The 24,887-nt window shown below is 40.7% G+C and overlaps 1 protein-coding gene across 2 annotated transcripts in view; it reads right to left on the reverse strand.

Moving 5' to 3' along the window:
* The window catches only part of NOX3 (NADPH oxidase 3), a 113,137-nt gene that overhangs the window by 5,432 nt on the left and 82,818 nt on the right, over window positions 1-24,887 (reverse strand). For both annotated transcript variants that reach the window (XM_088448941.1, XM_088448942.1), the window contains exons 9-11: window positions 14,781-14,943; window positions 12,258-12,404; window positions 10,649-10,773 (exon numbers count right to left, since the gene is read on the reverse strand). In XM_088448941.1, coding sequence (XP_088305067.1) covers window positions 10,649-10,773; window positions 12,258-12,404; window positions 14,781-14,943 — 435 coding nt within the window. The remainder of the gene's footprint in view (window positions 1-10,648; window positions 10,774-12,257; window positions 12,405-14,780; window positions 14,944-24,887) is intronic.

The raw sequence follows: 24,887 nt of genomic DNA on the forward strand, positions 1-24,887 counted from the left end.
AAACCTCTGGTACACCCTTCCTAATGAATTATCACACACATGTCAGTTTTCTGGTGAATTTTTCTAAACAGCTCAATAATGAATTACATTGCGTGGGACAGTTATATGGAGGTGTTGTATTGATGGAAGAAGGTTTTAAAACTTGTAGATGGGAACTAAATGTGTTCATCCCAACTTTTTACAAACTTGTATAAAAACAGTGACAACTACTATACAGACATTTTTCTGTACCCCAAAATGATGGAAATAATTTAATTTTCTGGAAAACACTTGCCTGCCATATTTCTTCCACCATCAATAAAAAGTGCAAAACTTATGCATTTGACAAACTTTACAAACCTATGACAACTTTCCTTATGGCCACTATTTTTTGGGGGTTCAGGGCGGTTTGCCCACTTTTTCATGCACTTTTCAAAAAGAAAAGAAAAGTTGCACACCCTCACCACACTATTATGTCTACTGCTAATAGGCATATCTCTGGTATGAGCATTCGTGCAATAGAAGTGAGTTCCATTAAATAAACTTGCACCTAATTGGATTGACTCCATAAAATCAAATAAAAGTTAGTAAAACATAAAACAGTAAGCAAAGCGGTTTATGCACACCCATGCAATGGCGTCTCAATTTAGAAAATTAGTAGCATTTAATAAGCATAAGTAATCCTATGGAGGCATAATGTTCATGAAAAGTACCCAGTTCTCTCAGCTGTGGTAATCTGATTATGCAGCTAAGGACATAAATAGCCTATAAATTAGGTATGCATAGCTGTGCACCAATATATAAAGTCTCAAAAGGTGTCCTAGATGGAGAAGTGGTCAGTGTGAAAACTGAACTGCCAAATATAAGAAACATCTCTAGATGTGTTAAACAAGCAGCAGAATTGTTCTGAGGAAACTGCTGAATGTTTAAGGTGGAGAAATGCGCCAAGAGAATTAGAAATTTGCAATGTCCCTTCTCACACACAATGATTATCATGTTGGATGCAGAAAATTGGCATTGCATGCTATAGCTAAGTTTGTTGTTTCAATTTGTACCTAGACCCTTCGCCATCATACAGTATACTCACTCACTAATGTTTACCCTAATGTGTAAACATATGCATATTCTAGCACTCAACTGTATAATCTTACATTTATTCACACTGAATGTCATCTGGTATGTTGTTCCCTAATCTTCCAATTTATTTAGGTAACCATTGTAAGAATAAGACATCTTTTAAAGATTACATTACAAAATGTTGTGACTTTATAATATTTCTGATAGTGTTGACACATTACATAGAACATTACAAACATTTGACACTGATCCAAATCCGTATCCAACAGCAACATTCTGGCCCAGTGGTGTTACTGTGATTTACAGTACTTGGTTCATAGGTATTTATTGAGCTGGTTCCAGTAATAGTGTATATACAGCACCTTTAAATGATATTCAAAAATGTCAACTTGTAGTATGATACCTAATTATATAAGATGTATAAATGGTAATGTGGATTCACATAATTATGCCATCCCTGCCTACAAATGGGTGCACTTTGGGGAATTCTGGGCAATAGTAAACTCTCTCCTCTTCTCTAAATTCTTGCTGTGGATAAATTTAATCTAACTGCAACATGGTAGCATATCTTCTATTAACCAGTGGCGTCACTGGGGTCAGTGGCAATTAACTAGCCAAAATAAAAATGATATAATTAAAAAAACAAAACTTATTTTATGATATAAATTTAAAAGTAGGTGCTTTTTTGAAAAGTAAGTTATGAGCATTTTTGAGCATTATTTAGGTGTTTAGCCGTAAATTATATGTAGTTTAATTATTGGATTTATTTTTTTAATTTTTTCTTTTTTGTTTGATGATTATGTTTTGTATTAATAATGCTTTTATTGGTGCTGGTGTCATCACTGTTTGAATTGGATGCTGGAGAGGGGAGGTGGTTGTTACGTTTGGTCAGCGGGCCTGCTGCAACATGATATCATCTGCACCTGACACCAGCGTCCATAGGTTGAGCACATGCATGAGTAAGTATTTATTCTGTTTTGTATGTGTGGTGTTTATCTCAAGAATAATCGCCAGGAATGATGTCATGTGAATGTAAATATATATATATATATATATATATATATATATGTATATATATATATATATATATATATGTGTGTGTGTGTGTGTGTATCAAAATGGTTTCTAGGTGGTGTCCTGTATTTGACCTGTATTCCTACAAGGCTTAGAGGAGATTTCTGTCTTTCTGGAACCAGGCCTCCAGATAACCATCTCTTATCGCTACAGGCCATAAAGTTTGGGGAGAAATACATCCTTAATGCAGATGGTCAGACCTGCTCAACCCAGGTCATAGGATACAAAATCCTTTAGGAGGTAGATGACAGGAATGTATGGTATGTTACCTGCATATTGGTTTCTAAAACCCCATCCACCCTGTTTCAAGACCCCTCTTCCTATAGACAGTATGTAGAAGGGTGTGTCTGATTTCTTAATGTCCAGTGTATAGCAAAGAAAGAGTTAAAAACCCAAAGGTGGTGGCTAGTGCAGCTGTGAGGGTATAACTGTGCTTCTCCCTAAGTGGTTAATGTTCTTGTGCCTAAGGAGAGTCCGGACGACTGGCCTGGACCCAATGCTCCTGTGTCTCCTTCAGAACAGGGTCTAAGAAGTGTAAAGACTCTGTTTTTTTTTAATTTTAATTCCTTTTATTTTCTGAAACTTATTTGTGATATATTTGTATTGTCCATATTTGTACTACCTTTTTCTGTAAACAATAACCTTGGAAATATTTTTTGGATTAAACACTCTTAATCCAGTGTATTATCCATGTCCTTGTTGAATTCATGAGCCTGTGAGGTTAAGGCTACATACATATATGTAAGTGAGTGTGCAATATTGAGATTTGAGGGGAGAACCTAACAACTCCAGTGAACTTTGTTAGTGGTGGCAGTACCGTGTTAGACTACCTGCACATGCTGAGGTAACCATAACTCACTGGTGGCAATTCTCAGATTGAGGTATCAGGAGAATCAGCTGGCTGGTCGTGACAAATTGGTGGCAAGCTGTTGATAATTTTTTTTTTTATCACAAGAACTTAAGTGAATTAATGGTGTTTGATTCTTGAGAGATACCACATCATAAATTCACCGGAGAATTACACTCCAGGTTTATATTTTAAACTGACATACATAGCAAATAATTTCTGTTCCCTTCCCCACTGTTTTTCTTTTCTATTTTTATTTGGCAAGAAGTGAGATCCAAGATGGCTGATGGTTACAAGCATCTAAAGGAAGATGAGCTTTATGACCTATGTAAGGACAGAGGGATTTTTGGCACCCACAAGAGCAAACATCAACTGATCCAAGCACTCCTACGAGGCAGATAAGAGCCAGGATGCTGGAAGGATTTTGCTGAGGCAAACTTTTTTAGGAGAACTCCTGTGACACGGGATATTATATCTGATAGTAGGGAAAGGTTGAATACCTTTGCTAGTTCCAGTGAGGATACGGCCTTGGATAAGTACTTGAAAAACACCTTCAAAGGTGTGAGGAAAAACAGACAATATGTCGCTCCTGCAGCTCATACAGCAGTTCCATGCTAGGGAAGCTGTCAGAGAGGCTGCAGAATGTGCAGCTCCCCGGGAGGTTAGAGAATAGGAAGCTGCCAGGGAGGTTGCAGAATGTGATGCTGCAGAATGCCAAGCAGAGCGCTTATACTAGCTGGAGCTGGCTAGGCTGCACTATCAGCCTGCAGCTAGAGACTTACATGTCACTCACCCAGAGACTTTCCTTGTGCTGGAACCTGAGCTGAGAACCCAGCCAGCACCACGGGATCAGAGTGAGCATGTTGTACCAGATCCCGATTATCCATTTCCCATGATGAGTATGGCAGAGCTGATTGAAGAATATCAGCTGCAAAGTGTCCCCTGCCACAGCAATACTCGTCATGATATAATTGAGCGGCTAATAAATGCACAGGAAGATGACTTCAATGCCTTCAGTGATGTGATTCTGAATCTGCTTTATAAGATGAGTTTTGAGGAACTACTGGACTTCCTGGGGGAGTTTTTTTAATTCACTTTCGAAGAAGTATATGGTCGGGGGAAACTCCATACCTCATTTTGGCAAGACTAGTGTCGCCGGGTGGATTCTGAAAGGCACTGCTTGCAACAGCTTATTTCACGAGCTAGAGAAGAAGCCACCGAGCCTACAGAAGTGGCCCACAAGGAAAAGATGTCCTCACCAGCTACAGTCAAAGTGGAATATGCTGCTGAGATATTGTGTCCGGAGGCCCGGTTCACGCTGCTAAGGAAAGCTGATGGTACTAGCAGCATACCACCACAGGACACCCAGAATTCGCAACAGGGGGAGGCCAATTTTGCACAGGACATAATTGTTCAGAATCCTATTTCTATGAGAGAGGTGGGAATGTCTGCAAATAATCCCACAAATGTGTTAGTGGACACTGAAGTTGGATGATTATTATCCCAATACTGTATGTTCCTGCAAATGTTGTTACTGCTATCTTTATTGCTTCAAATGCACCAAGTGACTCTTCTCAGGTAGTATGTGTTCATACTGAATCTTGCAATGATGTGACTTTGTGTAAAAAACCTGAAATGCTCAGAGATCCTTTTGCATTTTGTAAGGTGATAGAGACATGTGAAGATGATATCTTTACTGATTTTGGTAAGGCTGCAATCATAATACATGTTAACCATGTTTTTTCCCAGGTGATTTTTACTGACCAGTGAAATTTGGGTATAACTGTATGTGATGACAAAAATACTACAGATCTGTCTGTCCCAGAAATTAACCCTGGACAGAATCATGGCAGGCAGAGATGTGTTACATTGCAAATATGTCAGATATGGGGTTAACAAATGATTTGATAACTGTTCACTTATCATTATTTGAGGATAATACTATATGCAACAATGAGTCCAATGTAACCTCTTCATTTACAGTAATGACCCAGCCCACAGCAGCACAGAGGGGCTGTGAGTTAACCCTTACTGGTGTGGAAACCAGTTCAATAGAGGTTAATCCTCTCAAACCCCTTCCCTCCCTGTACACAGGTCAGTCTCAGACACTGAATAGGGAAATGGCAGGGCAGCGTGGGTGCGTTTTCCCCGGTCTGCTCCAGACCAGTGTCTACCACCTCCTATATAAGGTGAGTGTTGTCCTTTCACTGTGTTTGTCATTATTGATGTGCTTATTACATATTTGGCTGCCTTGATAAAAGAGCTTAGCTCTGAAACGTTGGCAAGCATATTGCCAAATATATATTCTTTTTTCCCTTTGGTGTATTTCATGTGTGCTGATGGCACCCAACCCTTCTCCTGTTTATAGTTACGAGTGCCGGTCCTTCCTAGAATCCTATACAACTGGGACCTGTTCCCACCCGGGACGAGGCACCACTTAATTCTAATACATTGGATGACACTCTTCCCTTGATAGGGAGTGACTACACCTATAGTGATTACAGCGATACATAACATGGATCAATCCCTACCTTCGGATTCAGCGGACAATCCCACGGGATGCAGGGGCATTTTCTTAACAAAGGGCAATGTGCATAGCTATTCTGATGCGGAAGCCCAAGCCATTCTATTTAAGGATCAGTGGCCAGTTGATGATAAAACCCAAGGTTTGGATGAACTAACACAACCTTACTTGAAATTAAAGAAACGTGAAATAGATTTCCTTCTCCATGGGATCTCTTTATCAGAATATTTCAGAGAACAAATGATCCCTCGCGGTTTTAGGGTCCGCAACATGCCCACTATTGGGAGGTACAACCCGGAAGTTTGTCAGAAATGGATAGGCATACTCAACAAATGTAGTATGGACCTAATGCTCTTAGTAATTGCCGAAGCCAGTAGGGAGCTTAAACTCACTAAGGATAAGATCACGGCATTTGATCTGCAACATAAGGACATGCTGGAACAAGAGGGCAGTAGAGATTGGATCCACAAAATTCAACAACAGTGCGACAACTATCGCCGTGACTTAATTAAGTTTAAGAAAAACAAACAATATCTGGTAATTAACGATTATGAAGAAAACCACGTATATCGGTGGCTGATGGGGTCTGATGTTCGACCAGGTACCCAGGGGCCTTTCCGTCAGAGGGCAGGTTGGAGACAGCGTAGAGAAAATCAAACGCGAGATGCTCATACCTCTAACAGTGACAGCGATTTCGCCATTAGAGATTCTGACGATACTTCAGAGCCCACACTGGTCCCTTTAGATGAGGCTATAAACCCTCCAACAACATCCATTACAAGAGGCTGCCCACCCTCAGGGGACACCAAAATCAAAGGAAGAAAAGGGAAGCCCTCCAGAAAGAAAGTCTGATTTATAATCTATCCTCACGTATTTTATAACCAGAGGAGACACAAGTTCTAAATAAAGGCTTATCATTCATCCCTACATCTTACCATGCCGAATTTACTTGGCAATCAGATGCCCATAAATTTTCCCGTAAACTACGCCTACAGGAATTTTTTCAAGACAAGCCACACAATAATTCCTTGGAGCCTCACAACAATTTCATTTCCTCACGGAGTAGTTCCAACTTTGATCCCCAATCCTCTAATTCCTCATTAAAAACTTTCTCCAGATTAGTTGATGAAGCGGTATCCAGGTACAATCGCACCCCAACGAAACAACATCCAAATTTATCCAAATCCGAACATTTGGCCCTTAAAAACTTAGGGAGCTATCGCGACATTCTGATCCATCCTGCGGATAAAGGGGGGGCAAATGTGATACAGGATTTATCTATGTACCAACAGGAATGCATGCGTCAACTATCAGATGATTGTACATACCGTTGTTTGTCCAAAGATCCAACCTTGGAATTTAAAAAAGAACTTGACAACATTCTCTCCTCAGCTACCCTGACAGGGCAGATAACAGAAAAACTTAGGAAAGCATTAAGCCAAGATCATCCAACTGTACCTGTATTTTACCTTGTACTGAAAATCCACAAGGATCCCTTGCGTCCTCCTGGTAGGCCTATCATCTCGGCCAGGAATTCAATCTATCAGCCAGTATATATGTTCCTGGATTCCATTCTGCAGCCTTTGGTGATGAAACAGCCGACATTTATTAAGGATACCACCAGTTTCCTTGTGGCATTACAATCGATTAGAGAGATTTCAGAGGACACCCTGTTATGCGTGATGGATATCAACAGTCTATATACGTCGATTCCCCACCTTGAAGGCTTGGCAGCAACTCATAACTTTTTACTTAAGGAACAAGTTCCGAACATCGATATTGATCTGTTCATGACTCTCCTACAACTCACACTCACCCGTAACTGTTTCCTGCATGACGGAGCATATTACCAACAGCTCCGTGGCTGTGCCATGGGCAGCAATGTGGCCCCCTCTTATGCAAACATTTATATGTTTGAAGAAGAACAACATATGTTCATCGATGACACCGCCATTTCGGGTAATATTTTGATGTACTGTAGATACATCAACGATCTGTTTCTGTTATGGACGGGAGGAGAAGAAGCTTTTAAAGATCTGATGATTTATATCAACAGTCAGAATTCTCCAATTACGTTAACTTACCAATATAGTAGAAACACTATTAGTTACCTTGACGTTCAAGTGACAGTTGATCATGGACAAATCCATACAAGTGTGTTTAGCAAACCTACTGATCGCAACACATTACTCCTGGCTAGCAGCCACCATCCTAAACCACTCAAACAGGGTATCCCAAAATCACAGATGCTCAGGGTCTCTAGGATCTCAAGTAATCCTTTAAACACTCGTATGGAGCTCGACAAAATTATAGATAAATTTGCCAGTAGAGGATATGACTTGGGAATGTTAAAGCGCCTAAAGGATGAGGTACTTCAGATTCGCAGAGATGAATTACTACATCCATCGACCAAATCCCAAAGGGATATTATTCACTGGAAACAATGATTCCAGACTTCCAGCCCTGTAGTTCAACGTGCATGTCGAGTATTGTGGCCCATTATATCAACGGATAAAGATCTACCTAGCCTTCACAATAAAAGACCGATGGCATGTTTCACCAGGGGACGTAATATATACGCGACATAGTGGTACACACAGACATTACTGGATTTACCAACCCAGATAGACCACCGACCATTTTCCTACAGAGGCAACCAGGTTGCTATAATATGTCTTCACTGTACCACATGCCAGAACATGTTAACAGGCACCTGTTTTAAGCATCCACATAAAGACAAAAAGTATTCCATCCGCTTTGTGTTGAATTGCCTGTCGTCTTTTGCCATCTATGTGATTATGTGTCCATGCGGACTCTATTATATCGGTAAAACGATCAGAACCATCAGTGAAAGGATGGCTCTTCATCGCTCTGCCATCAAACTTGCGTTGAATAGGGGCTCCACAGACCAACCGGTAGCCCGACACTTCCTGGAAGCTGGCCACACATTATTATCCCTTAAACACATGGTAATAGACCATGTACCTGGTTCCATTAGAGGAGGCGACCATGAAAATAAGCTTTTGCACCTGGAGGCACAGTGGATTTACCATCTGGGAACTATTGCACCACAGGGACTTAACGAAAAGATTAACTGGAATTCTTTATAATCATTCCTCGTATTCTCCGATTATGACTTTAAGTCTTTGGACCTATGTCCATAATATTGCATAGCTTTCCATTTGTCACTTTATTTGATTTATGCAGTTTAGTCTTTATTAGTTGTATATTATTGAGTGTATACATTTAGACAATACCATGATTCTATTAGGTATATCGTTACATGCACTGGATTGGAGATTTTTGATTTGCATCCATTGGTAGCACTTTTCATATCTGTATTCTTAGAGCTTTGGTATTTATGCATTCAGCGGTGCATAGTCGCATGACCTGCATCACAGCTGCACCTTTTACTACCCTTTTCCTTCTATGTTCTATGTATGCAGGACATGCTCCATTGATAGCAAAATGATATTGTATATTGTTTATTGTTTATTGTTTATGGCTGCGGTCACCAGGGTCTGTGTAGCAGACCGGGGAGACATTCTAGCGTCCCGCAGCTGTTGCCTGGCAACCTCGCCGCGGTGGACTGACGCCATCGCAATGAGACCTGGCCCCCAGAGTCAGGTTCAGTTGCTTAGCAACCTCGACGCGGCGGGCTGACGTCATTGCGGTGGGACCCGGCTGCAGCGTGGGCGCTTTTTCCCCGGTCTGCTCCAGATCAGTGTCTCTCACCTCCTATATAAGGTGAGTGTTGTCCTTTCACTGTGTTTGTCATTATTGATGTGCTTATTACATATTTTGCTGCCTTGATAAAAGAGCTTAGCTCTGAAACATTGGCAAGCATATTGCCAAATATATATCCTTTTTTACAGCATTTTGGAGTGCCACAGTTTTTTTCCCTTTGGTGTATTTCATGTGCGCTGAGGGCACCCAACCCTTCTCCTGTTTATATTTACGAGTGCCGGTCCTTCCCAGAATCCTATATATATATATATATATATATATATATATATACATTCATATATATATATTTATGTATGTGTCTATCAAAATGGTTTCTAGGCGGTGTCCTCTATTTGAACTGTTTTCCTATAAGGCTTAGGGGAGATTTCTGTCTTCTTGGAACCAGGCCTCCAGATAACCATCTCTTATCGCTACAGGCCATAAAGTTTGGGGAGAGATACATCCTAAATGCAGATGGTCAGATCTGATCAACCCAGGTCTTGGGATATAAAATCCTTTAGGAGGGAGATGACAGGAATGTATGGTATGTTACCTGCATATTGGTTTCTAAAACCCCATCCACCCTGTTTCAAGACCCCCTACTTCCTATAGTTAATATGTAGAAGGGTGTGTCTAATTTCTTATTGTCCAGTGAGCAGCAAAGAAAGAGTTAAAAACCCAAAGGTGGTGGCTAGTGCAGCTGTGAGGGTATAACTGTGCTTCTCCCTCAATGCTAAGTGTTCTTGTGCCTAAGGAGAGTCCTCACAACTTATCTCGACCGAATGCTCCTGTGTCTCCTTCACAACAGGGTCTAAGAAGTGTAAAGACACTGGGTTTTCTATCATTTTAATTTATTTTATTTTCTGAAACTTATTTGTGATATATTTGTATTGTCCATATTTGTACTACCTTTTTCTGTAATCAATAACCTTGGAAATATTTTTTGGAATAAACGTTCTTAATCCAGTGTGTTCTCCGTGTCCTTGTTGAATTCACGAGCCTGTGAGGTCAAAGCTACATACCTATATGTAAGTGAGTGTGCAATATTGAGATTTGAGGGGAGAACCTACTGACTCAAGTGAACTTCATTGGTGGTGGCTGTACCGTCTTAGACTGACTGCATGTGCAAAGGTAACCATAAGTCATTGGTGGCAATTCTCAGATTGAGGTATCTGGAGAATCGGCCGGCTGGTCGTGACAGTATGTTTTCATGTTATGGTCCCTGAGGAAAATCTCTGCTAGTGATTGAAACATCAGAAATAAAATGACCTGTTGGTAATGTTTACAAGTTTACAAGTCCTCTGAGTACTGCTTGTTCTTTGTTCCTTTTCTGGTGGTGAGATCTGTATATACCAGGAGAGGGCACTGGGGCAATTTATTACATGCTTATTTAAAAGTGTGTGTATGTGTGTGTTTTTTACCTTGGATGACTGTCGGCTATATATTTAAATTCTTTATGCCAGATTGGCCTTCCATAATTCGTTTTATGTCTGAGACCAGTAATTACATCAAGGCAATCTTCATAGTGGAAAGCTATGTGTGCAGCCTAAAATAAATAGATACATAGAGTAAACAGTTAATGAAGAAACAAATTCCATATCAAGTCATGTAATACAAACAGAATCATAGCTTCTCAGAGTGTAGAAAATGCAAATCTCTAATGGAGCTTAAATCATTTGCTGTTCTCTTATAAAGTCATATTATACTGTCCTGCTATAATGTTTATTGCTACATTGTGTGATGCTCTGACCAATATATATTTCCATGAAATGAGAGACAATCATAGTTGTGCCCCTGCAACTATTTGGAACCTCCTAAAAGGCAATGCAAGAGGCTCAAAAGCAATAGCTTGAAATAGCAAGAGAAAAAACTTCAGAGCGTTAGTTTTAAATCCACAGACTTTGCACAATGCTATGTTCTAAAGCACCATTTTAATCAGCTGATGGGAGCCCAACAAGATATTTCAAAGTGGATGGGTACAAACTAAAGCTACAGTATGTTAAAATCTCCAGTTTAAAAGTTGTCATTTTAAAAATGCATCCCCTCCTATCAGTATATACATGTGAAGGAGCTACTAAAAAAACATCTTTATTGTTGTGAAGCATGTAACACTGCCTGTTTTGTCTCCAATCCTTGCCTTTTGAAATTAAGGTTTTTTAATTTTATTTAAATTTTCCTATGGTTCCCTGCTTAACACTGATTGCTAAATTTTGTTTCTTGTGTGCTTTTACATAGTGGAGTCCTATGTGCAGTGAGGACCCATGAGGATAACAGACCTCTACAAAGAAGGCCCATAGAGCAGTGTAAAGCAGAGCATTCTGAGCCCACACCTTATACTATTCCTTCCTCTTAACTGTCATGTTACAGGCTGTGTTTGAAAAAAGACAGTTTAGGAGCTGATTGGATGGCAGTTTATCACTCTTCAATTTACCCCTTGCCAGAGCTTAGCACATCTGCCCCTAGATGTCTCCTATTATCTCAAATTGTCTTTTTACCTACATTATCCCTTTCTACTGTTCCAGTCACCTCTGTAGATGGATGTGTGTGTACCCATTAAGGGCTTCTTAGACAATGGTTATTCGTAGTTCATGGTGTCCACTGTATTACTGACCATATCCTACATGAACTGTCTTTCTTACTTGCCTAAAAGCTTGACCTTTGACTGTATTTAACTTACCCTTTATCACATGGCCATGCCTTCCACTCTAGACTGTTGCTTTGCCACCTTTTATTTAACTAATAACTTGAGAGTTTTTTCTCTGGAACAGTAAAAACCAAGCTCAAACCTTTTATGAATTTATTTGGTGCCTCTAGACTCAGCTCCCTGAAAGGCTCTCCTCTCAGTGTTAATTCATTAAATTTAGATTACATGACACCCTCCAATTAGGACTAAAGGAGCATTTTAAAGGCATGTGTCATGTCATAAACAAGAATATAGCTGTTAATGTGTGTTAATGGGTGGAGATAAAAATCGAACACAAGCAATCATATTAATATTTTTGAATGTTCTGCCACAAATATGTGTATTACCTGATTATCATCCCAGCCAGTGAGAAACAGATGATAGCTAAGAAAATCTGTTTTGCCTTTCTCTGACATTTGTTCTTCTAAAGAGTTAAGCAGGTCAGCAAACCATTCAAAAGAATGAGTATCCCGGCAAAGCCAATAAAAATATATCTAAAATATAAAAACAAGGGTGTATATTTGAAATTGACTGAAACTAAACTAAGTGTCATAGGGCCTCATTTATCAACAAGTTTTATCACTCACAACAAGTGATAAAACACGCTGCATATAATAAATGGTGGTCCAGCCAATCAGCTCCCAACTGTCATCTGTTTAGAAAATGACAGTTGGGCGCTGATTGGATGGAGCACCATTTATCATATGCAGCGAGTATTATCACTTGTTGTGAGTGATAAAACTCATGATAAATGGGGGCCATATTAACTAAACATTACATTTACATTCATAATTGTTACTTTACAAGAAAAACATACATAGCTTTAGAGAAGTAAGATGAGTACAGTAAAATCAAAGAAAAACTTACTTCTCCAAAAACATTCTCTCTTTACATTTTAAACAATGGTGCACATATATAAGAAATCTACTACCTGGGTTATGTGAATTCCTTTGTAATTATGTTCTGATAAGTATAGTTAATATTAGCAATTGTCTTCCTCTGACAGTCTGATACTCCTCATTAATGTATTTAGAGCAAGATCTGTCTACAGTTTTCTTTATTTTCAGATATTACATTACTAGCTTATACCTATTACAGGATTGCCCTAATGTAGACCTGATGAGGCAGATTTCATTATACATTGACTGTAAGGGCTACCTCTGCCTGTGCTGTTCGGAAAAGGTATCCCTCTTCTGAAGTAAAGCTGGAGCTCAGCACTGTCTTTCTCACTGTTTAATGTTAGGTGAACTGTGCAACAGCCTTTAGATATTTCCTCACACAAACTAATTGTAGTAATTTCTGTTGTACTCAAAGTGTAATTTCAGCTGTACTCACAGGGGGCGATTCAAATGTCGCGTGGGTGGTGATAATTAATGAGCACCCAGTTGTGCAATTCAGTTCTGGGCGCTCATTAATTATCACCCTCTTTGTGCCCTATTAGACCGGGTTTAACCGTGTAAAATGGCTAAACCCATCTACCATCTAAGGTCCTGGTTATGGCACCTTAACTGTGGTTATGGTGCCTTAACCATGAGTTTCTCACAAATTTTTGTTTACACCCTCCTGAGGGTGCTAGCAGAAATGCCCAATGCCAGTGGCTATCGCTTTCAGACAAAGGAACAATTCAATTGTTCTGTTGGGGGCCTTAAAAGAATAGCCATTGGCTTAACAACTGAATCAACCCCACTGACTCCTGTAACTGCTACTCAGTACCACATTCATGCTGCCAGGTCTCTTATTAGTATAAGTCTCTCCAGAGTCTATCTCTGTTTGAACAGCCGCCTCCCTGGGTCTGCCTTGATGGCAGTGTCGGCTGCCATCTTCCTCATGCTGGACAATCAGGGCTAGCTGCCACCTGTCTGATGTGGGCAGCAGCACCTACAACACACAGCACCTGCCTCTGGGCCATAACCTCAGGACTCCCTGGAATGGCCGCCCTCAGCGTGCCTCCTCACAGCATAGCACTGCTCTGACCATCTGCTGCCCACCTTCAATTGTTACTGTCACTTCTCTGACCACCTGACACTGCTTATATGACCTCCTCCTGACCTTCTGAGCAACTGCAGAGGCTGCTGAGAATAGTGGTCTGCCTGTGTAATGACATGCACATGTCCTGTAGTGCAAAACACAGTGTCAAACTTAATACCTTGCTTTGTGGGGTTTTACAAGATGGTCTGCTTAATAGCAACATTGAATCAGGCCAAGCTGCAGGACACATGACCCATTGGTACTAACTCTAGAGGTACCAGTCAGAAACATTATTTAGCACCCAGTAGAAAAGGGCTTAGTAGGGACATGATGAGCACTCTCCACTGCAAAGTGTGCAGTAAAGGCATCTCGCCCATAGATGTCAATTAACCTTTTTTTCAGAAAGATTTACGGATGGGCACCCTCTTCTTTCTCAGAAAGACAGACAAACTGTACATTGCGGCATCATAAATGTCCATACATATCAGATAGTTTCATCTGAACCACAGCCCTTACCCAAACTGGATCTTCTTGGAGGACTGGGTATCCTCCTATGTAAAGATGCAGTTTGAGAACCACTGGCATAGGTAGTAACATCCTTACAATGCAATCTAGTTACACTGAGTTTCACGTAATTTAATGATCTTCACTTTACTAAGTGTCCCTGTCCTGGTTAGGTGTGGATCATTGTTGATAATTGCCCATGGAACTCTAGAGTAGGAAAGCAGCAATGAAATTTAGTCACTATATATTACATAATGCTACTCAACAAAAAATAAATCTGACAATTACTTGTTTGTAAAACTGAGAGATGATTAATCAGAAGTCTTCAATTACCACACTGAATACTTTTTTCATTTAAATACGACTATGTAAGTCACTGTAAAATAAGCTACTAATACCTTTTTCAATTTCAATTCATTGCTTGAACAACAATACTTGTACCAAACAGACTTCAGCACTGATGCAAATGGCGTGACTCCAATCCCAGCTGCAATACATACACCGACTTGATAGTGAAATACATTGGTTGTTGCTGATCCATAAGGTCCATCTACAGCCAGTCTACAGTAGTATATGAACTACAAGTTAGTGAATATACAAGATTAAAAATGATGATTTAAAAAATTTGTTTACAACTATTTCATGTTTTTCTTAATGAAAAGATGAAATGCAATTAGTTTACGTTTACATGAGGGGTACATAGTGTTCCCCTAGGCCCACCCACTGAGAAGTGCTTTCAACTTACTGTATTGAACCTATTGAACAAACAGAAAATGGCAGCTGCTCAAATCAATCTGGCAGTACTCTTTAGGTGCATGAAAGGGAGGGGTCATACCAAGTAGAAAAAAAGGGGGGTTAACCCCCTATTGTTCGTCAGCACACTGAATTGTACTTGCAACAATACATGAAGACTATATGGTGATAGAAAATTCAGAGATATTAGTTGCATGCATTTGAAAATCCATGGGAAGCTGCTAGGCCACGTCATGGCTTCTCTGTTACTAGCAGTCGCTAACACTAAAGGGTTCATGTCTGGGGCACAGGGCACCCCAAAAATTGTACAGCCCAAGACCACCCCAGGGCATCACATGAAAAAAAGAAAAAGGGTGACAGTGACGTGTAAAGTATAGATGTGTGAGAATAATTAATGTGTTGAAAAAGGGTTAAAATATGTGAAAAAATTACATGAATTAAAAACAAACATAAAAGGTGATATGAAAAGTGACTATGAGCATTAAGTGGTGATGCCCTGAAGAGGCCCAGCCAGAGTAGCCTCAGGGGCCCTATGCCCAAATACTCACCCAACAGATAATATATTTACCAATTATAAGGCCTCATGATAAAGGCACATATATATTTCATCAATTGTAAGGCCTCATGATAAAGGCACATACATAATGGATCCAAATTGAGAGCCAGCTTACCTGGGAGTCACCCCTGGGAACTCCATCTAGCACTACTAGAACCAGCATGCCCTCCTAATGCTGGCTCATTCATGCATCTCATAACAACAAACAGGCTTTACAATTGACAAAATATATGGTTAGATCAGGGGTTCCCAACAATGGTCCTCAAGGCACACTAACAATCCAGCTTTTAGTCACTTGAGCACAAGTGACTTAATTATAACCTCAGTTATATTGATTTAACCATCTGTGCAAAATCATGGATATTACTAAAACCAGGGCTGTAAAGCTGGCCACACACTAGACCAACTTACATCCAACCAACCAACTTGTTGATTGACTGGAATGAAAATCTGGTAACGTATGGGAGTAAATGATGATCAGCAATTTGCTCCTAAATGCCAGAAAACAGATGAAAATGGTCATCAGACAAGTTTGTTAAATGTTTGATCTAAGCTATTTGTTCAAACAACAGTTTTTAGTCCATGTTCTGGCGTTTGGGAACAAATTGCTGATTGTCATTTGCTTTCATACCTTACCAGGTTTTCATTCCAACCAATTAACTAGTTGGATGGTTGGACAGATAATCTTTAGATGTGTGGCCAGCTTTAGTGTGCCTTGAGGACTGAGGTTGGGAATCACTGGGTTAGATAATATTTTATTCTCTGTGATTATTAGTACATAGACCCCCCAAAGCAATAAATGGAAAAAAACTAAATAAGCCAGAATGAGTTTGAGTTTGAGATCAGCTTATAAGCTTATGATTTCTAGAACAATTCTAACTTATTATCTGAAAATATCTAGTGTACAGTATTGATTAAAAATAACCAGTATATTCTGCATGAAGATCATTGCCATATAAATCCTGATTTATATACTAGGCGCTTCATTTAGGAAGTGATTGAGTTACAAGCAATGGGCCTGATTCAGCATTGCATGTACTTGCAATACTGAATGCAAATTACCAGTTATTGATAAATTTGTGCATGTGCAGGACCCTTCTATGCCTCTGCCTGATTGACAGTCTACAGCATTTAAAGGGTGGTGTAGGGGCGGGGATGGACAATGTCCCTGGAAATGGGGGCACATCGGCCCTGTTTTCCGGGAGTGGCAAGGACAGGAACTGCGTCTACAGCTGTAGTTTCCTGTGTCTACGGATTCAGTTTCCTGGCCTCACAAGCCGGCCAGCCTGAGTAAGCCTCAGCTTACTCAGCTGGCCATCAGAACGTCTCTACACTTCTACTACATGGGTTATCCAGACAGGAAAACCTTGCTTGTTTTTGCTCATTGAGGTGTAAGAGAAAAATGAGTGAAGTAATTACCCAATATGTGCACAGCAACAGAACTCTTAATTGATGGAGTTTAATCTTCATCAGGGCCACACACTGTCACACAATCCCATAAAACTGGGACACACATAAATTACACAGGTTCTGGGCTGAGGGGCTGGCTTCAAACACACACTGACGGATGGCGTTCCTGGGATCATAAATGTAGCAGGGGGTGTCATACACCTTTAGCTGCATTTGTATATTAGCAAGGACGGAATTGCAAAGCTGCCCGCGTGCAGCTTTGCAATTCCATCCAAAGCTGAATCATCACCAATGTCTGTGATGTGCCATTCTGGAATGTGACATCACATCCAGCAACATTGTAAATTTTTCCTCACACCCTATAATGTAGTACAGGAGACTTCCAGTGTTGCAGCTATTGTATATGGCTAATATGTGGACATCCAGCAATTGCTGCGATGCTCAGCCTGCACCTGAATTGACACCATACAGTTGAAAGCCTTTGCATCCTAAATGTGCATTGAATTAAATTAGCAGCAAGATTCCATCACTACGTCTCACACTTCTAGTACATGAAGTCATTGGCAGCATGAATAAATGCTATCACAATAATGTATATTTCATAGTGTACAATTAATATATAGGGCCAAATTCAATTAGAGACAAAAAGCCATTATCAGCTAAACGTTTTCGCCGATTTGCGTTTTTTGCCTGTTTTCAAATTATCTCAGTATTCAATTCCCGGGAGTTTTCGCCTAGGCGGAAACTCCATAGCCAAAACAGGTGAAAAAGTATCTCCAGCAAAAGGCTGGAGAAAAGAAGTGCAAAATCCATATTTTGGGGTACAAATGTGGGGGCTTGGCTCAGAACCCTTTGTACACCCTCCCTAATGACTAATTAGACAAAAAAAATAGTCTTTTATGGGGTAAATTAAGATTTGTCATTCTCGGGGCAAAAGTGTTGGAAAATGAGTAAAAAGTAGGGGGCCAGGTATTTTGAGGGCTATAAGGTTGAGACAGGTGGTTTTAAGATTGCAGGAGGCTGCAATAGGTGTATTTTTGAGATATTTTAAACCTTCACTTTGAAGACACCAAAATATACTATTACCAAATTATATGTACCCTAAATTTAACTGCAGTACATATTCTTCTCCAAAAATTCCATTATTTAATATTTTCACCAGTGGTGTAACTAGGGCAGGGCGAGCGGGCACGTGCCCTGGGCACCGTGGCAGGCCCAGCAGAGGGGGCGGCCCACCACCGGCAAGGGCATTGTACCCGCACCACCCCCCGCCACCATTGCCCCAGGTCCCGGACGACTTTATTACCGTGAAGAGGAGCAGGTGAGTGTGCCATTGTCTGCTGGTGCTGCTGGGGACTGTAGGGGGAGCTGCATCAGAAGTGTGCAGCCCCTCCCAGGCAGTGTTGCCAGTCAGAGCTGATGCCAGAGGCCAGGATGAATCTCCTTACCCAGCGCTGTCTCTGCTCCAGACCAGCCACTGCAGCCAGGTAAGTAAGTATTTTTTTGCTGGTGGGATGTGGGGGGGATGGGGGTCAGGCAGCCAGTTGGGGGAGGGGTAACTTTCAATTGATGTCAGCCTTGTTTTTACTTGGCTGGCTGCATCTGTGTGAAATGTGTGTGTGTCACTGTGTCAGTATGTGTGTCACTGTGTGTGTATCTGTGTCAGTGTGTCAGCATGTGTGTGTGTGTCACTGTGTCATTGTGTGTGTTTATGTGTGTTACTATGTGTGCCAGCATGTGTGTGTGTGTCAGTGTGTGTCAGTATGTGTCACTGTGTGTGTGTATCTGTGTCACTGTGTGTGTGTGTATCTGTGTGCAGGGATGCCATCAGAAAGTGTGGGGCCTGGGACTGATGTAGCCCCAATATGGGGGTGGGTCTGTTGAGGGGCAGTGTCTGTGGAGGGGAAGGGAAACTCCCTAATTGAGCCTGGCAACTGCAGGGTGGTTAATCCTGTTATATATATATATATATATATATATATATGTATACACACACAGTATATCTATATCAGGACAGGCGGCAATCTTGGAACTTATTTACATCAATAAATCACGCTAGAAGTGGCTCCAGCAACAAAAATAAAGCTTTGGATCAAAACTAAATGTCAGGGCTAAGGTGTTTAAAACCTGGGCACATGTTCCTGTGGGTGCCAGTCAATGTGGTTCCATATAGATATATATATATATATATATATCCACAAAACCTGTGACCGGCACTCAGACTATCAAATCAGCCTGCGTGGGTGCCAATCTAATAGAGAAACTCTATATGTATACTACATTGAAGGAGATGGCACTCCACGACTATTGAAAAAACTGCAGACAAAACGGTGTCTTAATGACTATTAAGACACCGTTTTGTCTGCAGTTTTTTCAATAGTCGTGGAGTGCCATCTCCTTCCATGTAGTATATATATATACTGTATATATATATATATATATATATATATATACTGTATATATATATATATAGCCTCTTCCCTGTCCGAACAACACTTCACCCCCACCCCTTATAGGTTTAATGTTTTTCTCCCCCTCACCCCTTCCCGTTATAAAATATATTGCATTAGTTTCTCCCCCCTCACCACTCTCCTTAAATAATACATATAATGATTTATAGCACCTATGCTAATGGGTGGTCTGGGTTCTGCTTAGTTTTACCGGTCCCCAAAATTCCTACTTGGGCAGCTGAACTCCAGCAGCCAACATACTTCTGGCCCATTGTCTTCTTGGGGTCCCAAGGTGGTGAGGCGCTGTCATCATCGCTGGAGGAAGGAGGCCAGCAGGGACAGCCAAATGCCGGTGGCCAGTCATATATTTGTAAGACACCCGGCACCTGAAGCCAGTTGGTTGGGCAGAGAAGCTGGGCTGGAGCATCCTTGCTACAGCCCTGCTTATGCACATGCGCAGATGCTCAAATTGGCTAAACACTGCCCAAACGGAGCATCCAGTATGTTTGTATCGGACCAGGCAGTGAGAGACAGCCTGTGTCTGTTGCAGCATGGCAGACAACTGAGGGGCCCGGCACAGAGGGAAGGTGTAGGAGCGGGCAGCAGGCCCTTCCTCACTGTCTGAGTGTGCAGACCCAGGACTCCAGTCCCGGCAGTCCCCCCCTGATGGCAGCCCTGTCTGTGTGTGTATCTGTGTCAGTGTGTGTCAGTGTGCCTGTATGTGTGTCAGTGTGTGTATCTGTGTCAGTGTGTGTGTATGTGTGTCAGTGTGCGTGTCACTTTGTGTGTGTATCTGTATCAGTGTGTGTATGTGTGTCAGTGTGTCAGTGTGTGTATGTGTGTCAGTGTGTGTATGTGTGTCAGTGTGTGTGTATGTGTGTCAGTGTGCTTGTTACTGTGTGTCTGTGTCAGTGTGTGTGTATGTGTATCAGTATCTGTGTGTGTCATTGTGTGTGTATCTGTGTCAGTGTGTGTGTATGTGCGTCAATGTGCATGTCACTGTGTGTGTATCTGTATCAGTGTGTGTGTGTATCTGTCATTGTATGTGTGTCAGTGTGTGTGTCACTGTGTGTCAGAGTGTGTGTCTGTGTCAATGTCAGTGTCTATGTGTATCTGTGTCAGTGTGTGTCTGTCAGTGTGTGGATCTGTGATGGTGTGCTGAGAGATGACACGGAGGGGAGGCGATGGTGTGGTTGAAAGACAACAGAGGGAGGAGGTGATGGTGTGGCTGTGAGATGATGCAGGGGGGAGATGGTGTGCTGAGAGATGACACAGGGGGTAGGAGGTGGTGTGGCTGAGAGACGACACAAGGGGGAGATTGTGTGGCTGGGAGATGCAGGGGGAAATAAGTTACACAGGGGCAAGGAGTCTCGTTGAACTGCTGTTGTATGATGATGACCTTGTTAATATTCTTAAACAAACAGGCATCTTCCAGATGATGTGACCTACAGTACATGAATATTGAATACCGACTGAAGATGCCGTTGTCCCAGGGAGGATACATCTCTTCAGAGGTACCATACTGTGAGAAACCACTGCATAGGTAAGGTGCATATGAAATGGAAAGGAATGTTCCCAGAGTGACTTGAAATGGGTGGTGTGTCATATCGGCACACCCCATTTGGTATGTGACCATGCCCATTTGGCATGTGACCACACCCATCTTTTTTCCACTCTCACTTTTTTTTGTGTTTATATGTGTGTGTGTGGGGGGGCGCCATTCTTAAACTTGCCCTGGGCTCCAAAAACCATAGTTACGCCACTGATTTTCACACTTATGCAAACATGCATATAACAGGCATTTCACTAATTTTAAGATCACTAAATACTTTTATTAGGGCTATTAATATTCTTCTATATTGATTTACAGGATCATTGAGGCTTTTTTTGGGGTACAGACTGATTTCCCAAAAATATGCTGTCCTTTTTGCTAGTTTTATTATTAAATACATTCACCTATCTGCGTTTTCACCTGTTTTGGAATTGAATACAGGGATAAGTCGGGGTGAAAACATCCCATCAAAAAACAGGTGAATGAGGCGAAATCATCTCGTTTTTCACCGTCCTCGGCTTTTCGTGGCTAATTGAATTCGCCCCATAGTTGTAGTCCTTGCCGGCACAATGATCGGTAGTTCATAAGATAACAAATGCTAACAGCAGTGTAGATGGAGATAATCTCATTGGTACTTACAGAGGGTTTGGTAATATATGCCGATTGTCATCATGTCGACATTCATCATGTGGACATGGCCATAATGTTGATGTTGACCAATTCAATATTCATTATGTAGACAGTTATGAAATGTCGACAAGCTAGAAAGTCACCTACAGATGTGCGATGAGGCCTGTGTTTTGGTTTTAGTTTTGCCAAAACCACCCTCAAGTATTTTGGGTTTGGATCTGAATAAATTTAAACATTGATAAAACCAGCTAAAATTATGTAAGTTAGGCCTGTTTTTTGTTCCCACAGTATTATTAACCTCAATAACATTAATATCCAGTCATTTCCAGTCAATTTTGACCACTTCACAGCTCATAAAACTGTTTTCAGTTTTCATCCATATTGGCCAAAGGCTGCAGCAAGCTGACTGGCTAAACTAAGTGACAGGTCAGCAGCACAAACACATGACAGTTATAAAATAATATAGCACATCTAGGAAACAGAGTGATACTGTAGTGGCAGACAGGATTGCATTTTAATATAAACTATGCAATGCTATAGAATGTTTTCATTAATCAAGAACTAGATCAGAGGCCAAAGGCCAGCACAGATAAATGGAGGTGGAGTACTTAGTGAAAGGCTGGAAAAGCATTAATTGATTGATTGATTGATTGATTGATTATAGAATATAACTATGAATAAAATAACATTTGATAATGTAACAAACCATCAAAAATCAAGAATCCAAATTAGATTGATTAATTGCTTAATTAATTGATTTGTGTTAATAATGTACTATATCTATAAAATAAAAATCAGAGAAATGGAAAACACTATTCAAAAACAAGCATCCAGAATCCTGATAACATTGATTAATTAAATGAGTAATTGCTTAATTGAGTAATTGATTGATTACCGAATATAACCATCAATAAAAAAATTATAAATGGAACAAAACATTAAAAAATAAAAATACATATGAGAATAATTAATTGATAAACTGATTGATAATATTGTTAATAATTTTACTAAACAAATAAAGCTGAGAAAACGCTTTTAAAAAGCAAGCATGCAAAATCCCAAAGAGATTTTTAAAGTGGAAATGTAATCCATTTTACAGAACACAGGCCTCAGGATTCAAGGCAGAGAAAAAGCCTAGTCAAATGGAATAAATAATTATTAATTATCTGATTTGATGATACTAGTCTGTATCGGCAGAGGAGCTGCAGGAAATTGGCTTATATGTCTGGATGAGAAGCTGGTAAGGATATAGGAGCTCATTCAGACCTGGATGCTAAGCTGCGCTCTCATGCAGCTAAAAGGGGCCAGGTATGCAAATGCCACATTCTCACTGTCTGGTGGAAGGACACCCTCTATGCATTAGAGAGCGATGGCAGAGTGTACGCACGCCGGAGTATAAAGTCACCCACATTTCTTACTTAGCACATGTCATCTACAGGAAGTGTCTGATTAATCGGTAACATCGAGACCCTTCAGAGCTGCACACAGCGCTTGAGGTAGACCCTACCCCACCGCAAGCACTGCGATCACTGCAGGCTACGAAACAACCAAATGATGTGTTCAATGATGCTTCTTTGCTAATTATGCACACCCCTAAAACACTGTTTAGATGCCAAGACACGCCTGCATCCACACATCCACTCCCCCATTCACAAGCACCTTCCCCAGTTACCACACACAAACGGTGCTATCTGTCACTCAAATTAGCATCCAGTCTGTGTACTACAAGTGCACAATTCCTGGCCACAGTGACTGGTTCATGCATGCGTACTTTGATGCATACGCATGTGCAAATGTGCGATAATCGCCCCTAGCATCCATCCGCAGCTTAGCGAATGGGTCTGAATCAGGCCCATAGCCTAATACACTGATCATTCGAAAGGTTTCTGGCTGTGCTAATTACCCTTTCTGAGTACACATTGGAGGGTGGGCAGCTTAAGTAAAGCAAAGCTAGTTTGTAAAAGGGGCTACAAATTCCCTTTATTTTCTCCCACTATTCAAAGGGACTGTGTGACATGCTAATTTGTACATTATTATTAAAATAATTCTCCACCATTCTATTGATGCTTAGTGAATCAGATTGAGTCATGGTAGAGATATCATTGTTGGCAATGTTATGTTTTTTTGCCAGTAAATTTTCCCTATATTATAGGAGATAATATTTTTTTTTTTACATTTAGAAATATTGTTAAGAATTCAGATGTCTTTCCTTAACCTTCTTTCCCTAAGACCACTAGCTTTAGTAAATGTTGTAGTTCTATCATGCCAAGCAGTACCACAGCACTACTACTGGGTTGCTGCTCCTGTTTTTTAATCGACTGATCCATGATTGATTTTATTTTTGACACCAGCCAAGAAATTTGTTTTTACACTTGAAAATTGTTTTGGGGTATAGATGATGGAGGACACTGCCACATACAGTACAGAACAGTAATATATGAACACACATTAAACAAATACACAATAGAATTGTTAAATTCAATTAGAAAAGACTACAGGTTTGTTTTTGTTTTAGACAACAGGAAAAAAAATTGTGTTTTGTAATTTTTTTATATAACTTGTCAAAACAAAGAGGTCTTATTGGTGTGAAGTGGCCTCAAACACAGTAGAGGATACACTCTTTTATGGACAAATCTATATAATAAGTTAGAAAATGTGTTTGTGTCTGTCTTTTTGTCCATTATGCACTGCCAGAGTTTTGTACCTAACTCCACCACATTTGGCTTGGTGGTGTACAGTAGTTTCACCAGGATTAGATTTTTGCTTAGGTTTAAACTTCATCAGGGCCAAACACTGCCACACAATCATATAAAACCGTGACACTCTTAAATTACACAGATTCTGGGGCTGAGGAGCTGGCTTCATACACAATCTTTGATCCATGCAAAGTATAGCATAATGAGATTACAAACAGCAGGGTAGATTGATAACAACCACACAGTGCTACTGCAAACAGGCTCCCTTCTGTCTGGGAATGGGACTCCAGTCCCAGCATTCCCCCCTTCCCCCGATACAGTCTGCTAAACATGGTCTCCAATGTTGGTCTGCAAAGTGACTTCAGGGGTTATTCAGCAGCAGACGCAGTGACAGGGGTCATGCAGATTCCCAATTAACAGGAATCTGTGCATGCACCTAGCTCTTACTGTGCATATAC

The sequence above is a fragment of the Taudactylus pleione genome, unplaced genomic scaffold (genome assembly GCF_031769625.1).
Source record: "Taudactylus pleione unplaced genomic scaffold, aTauple2 ptg000473l, whole genome shotgun sequence".
NCBI lineage: Eukaryota > Metazoa > Chordata > Amphibia > Anura > Myobatrachidae > Taudactylus > Taudactylus pleione.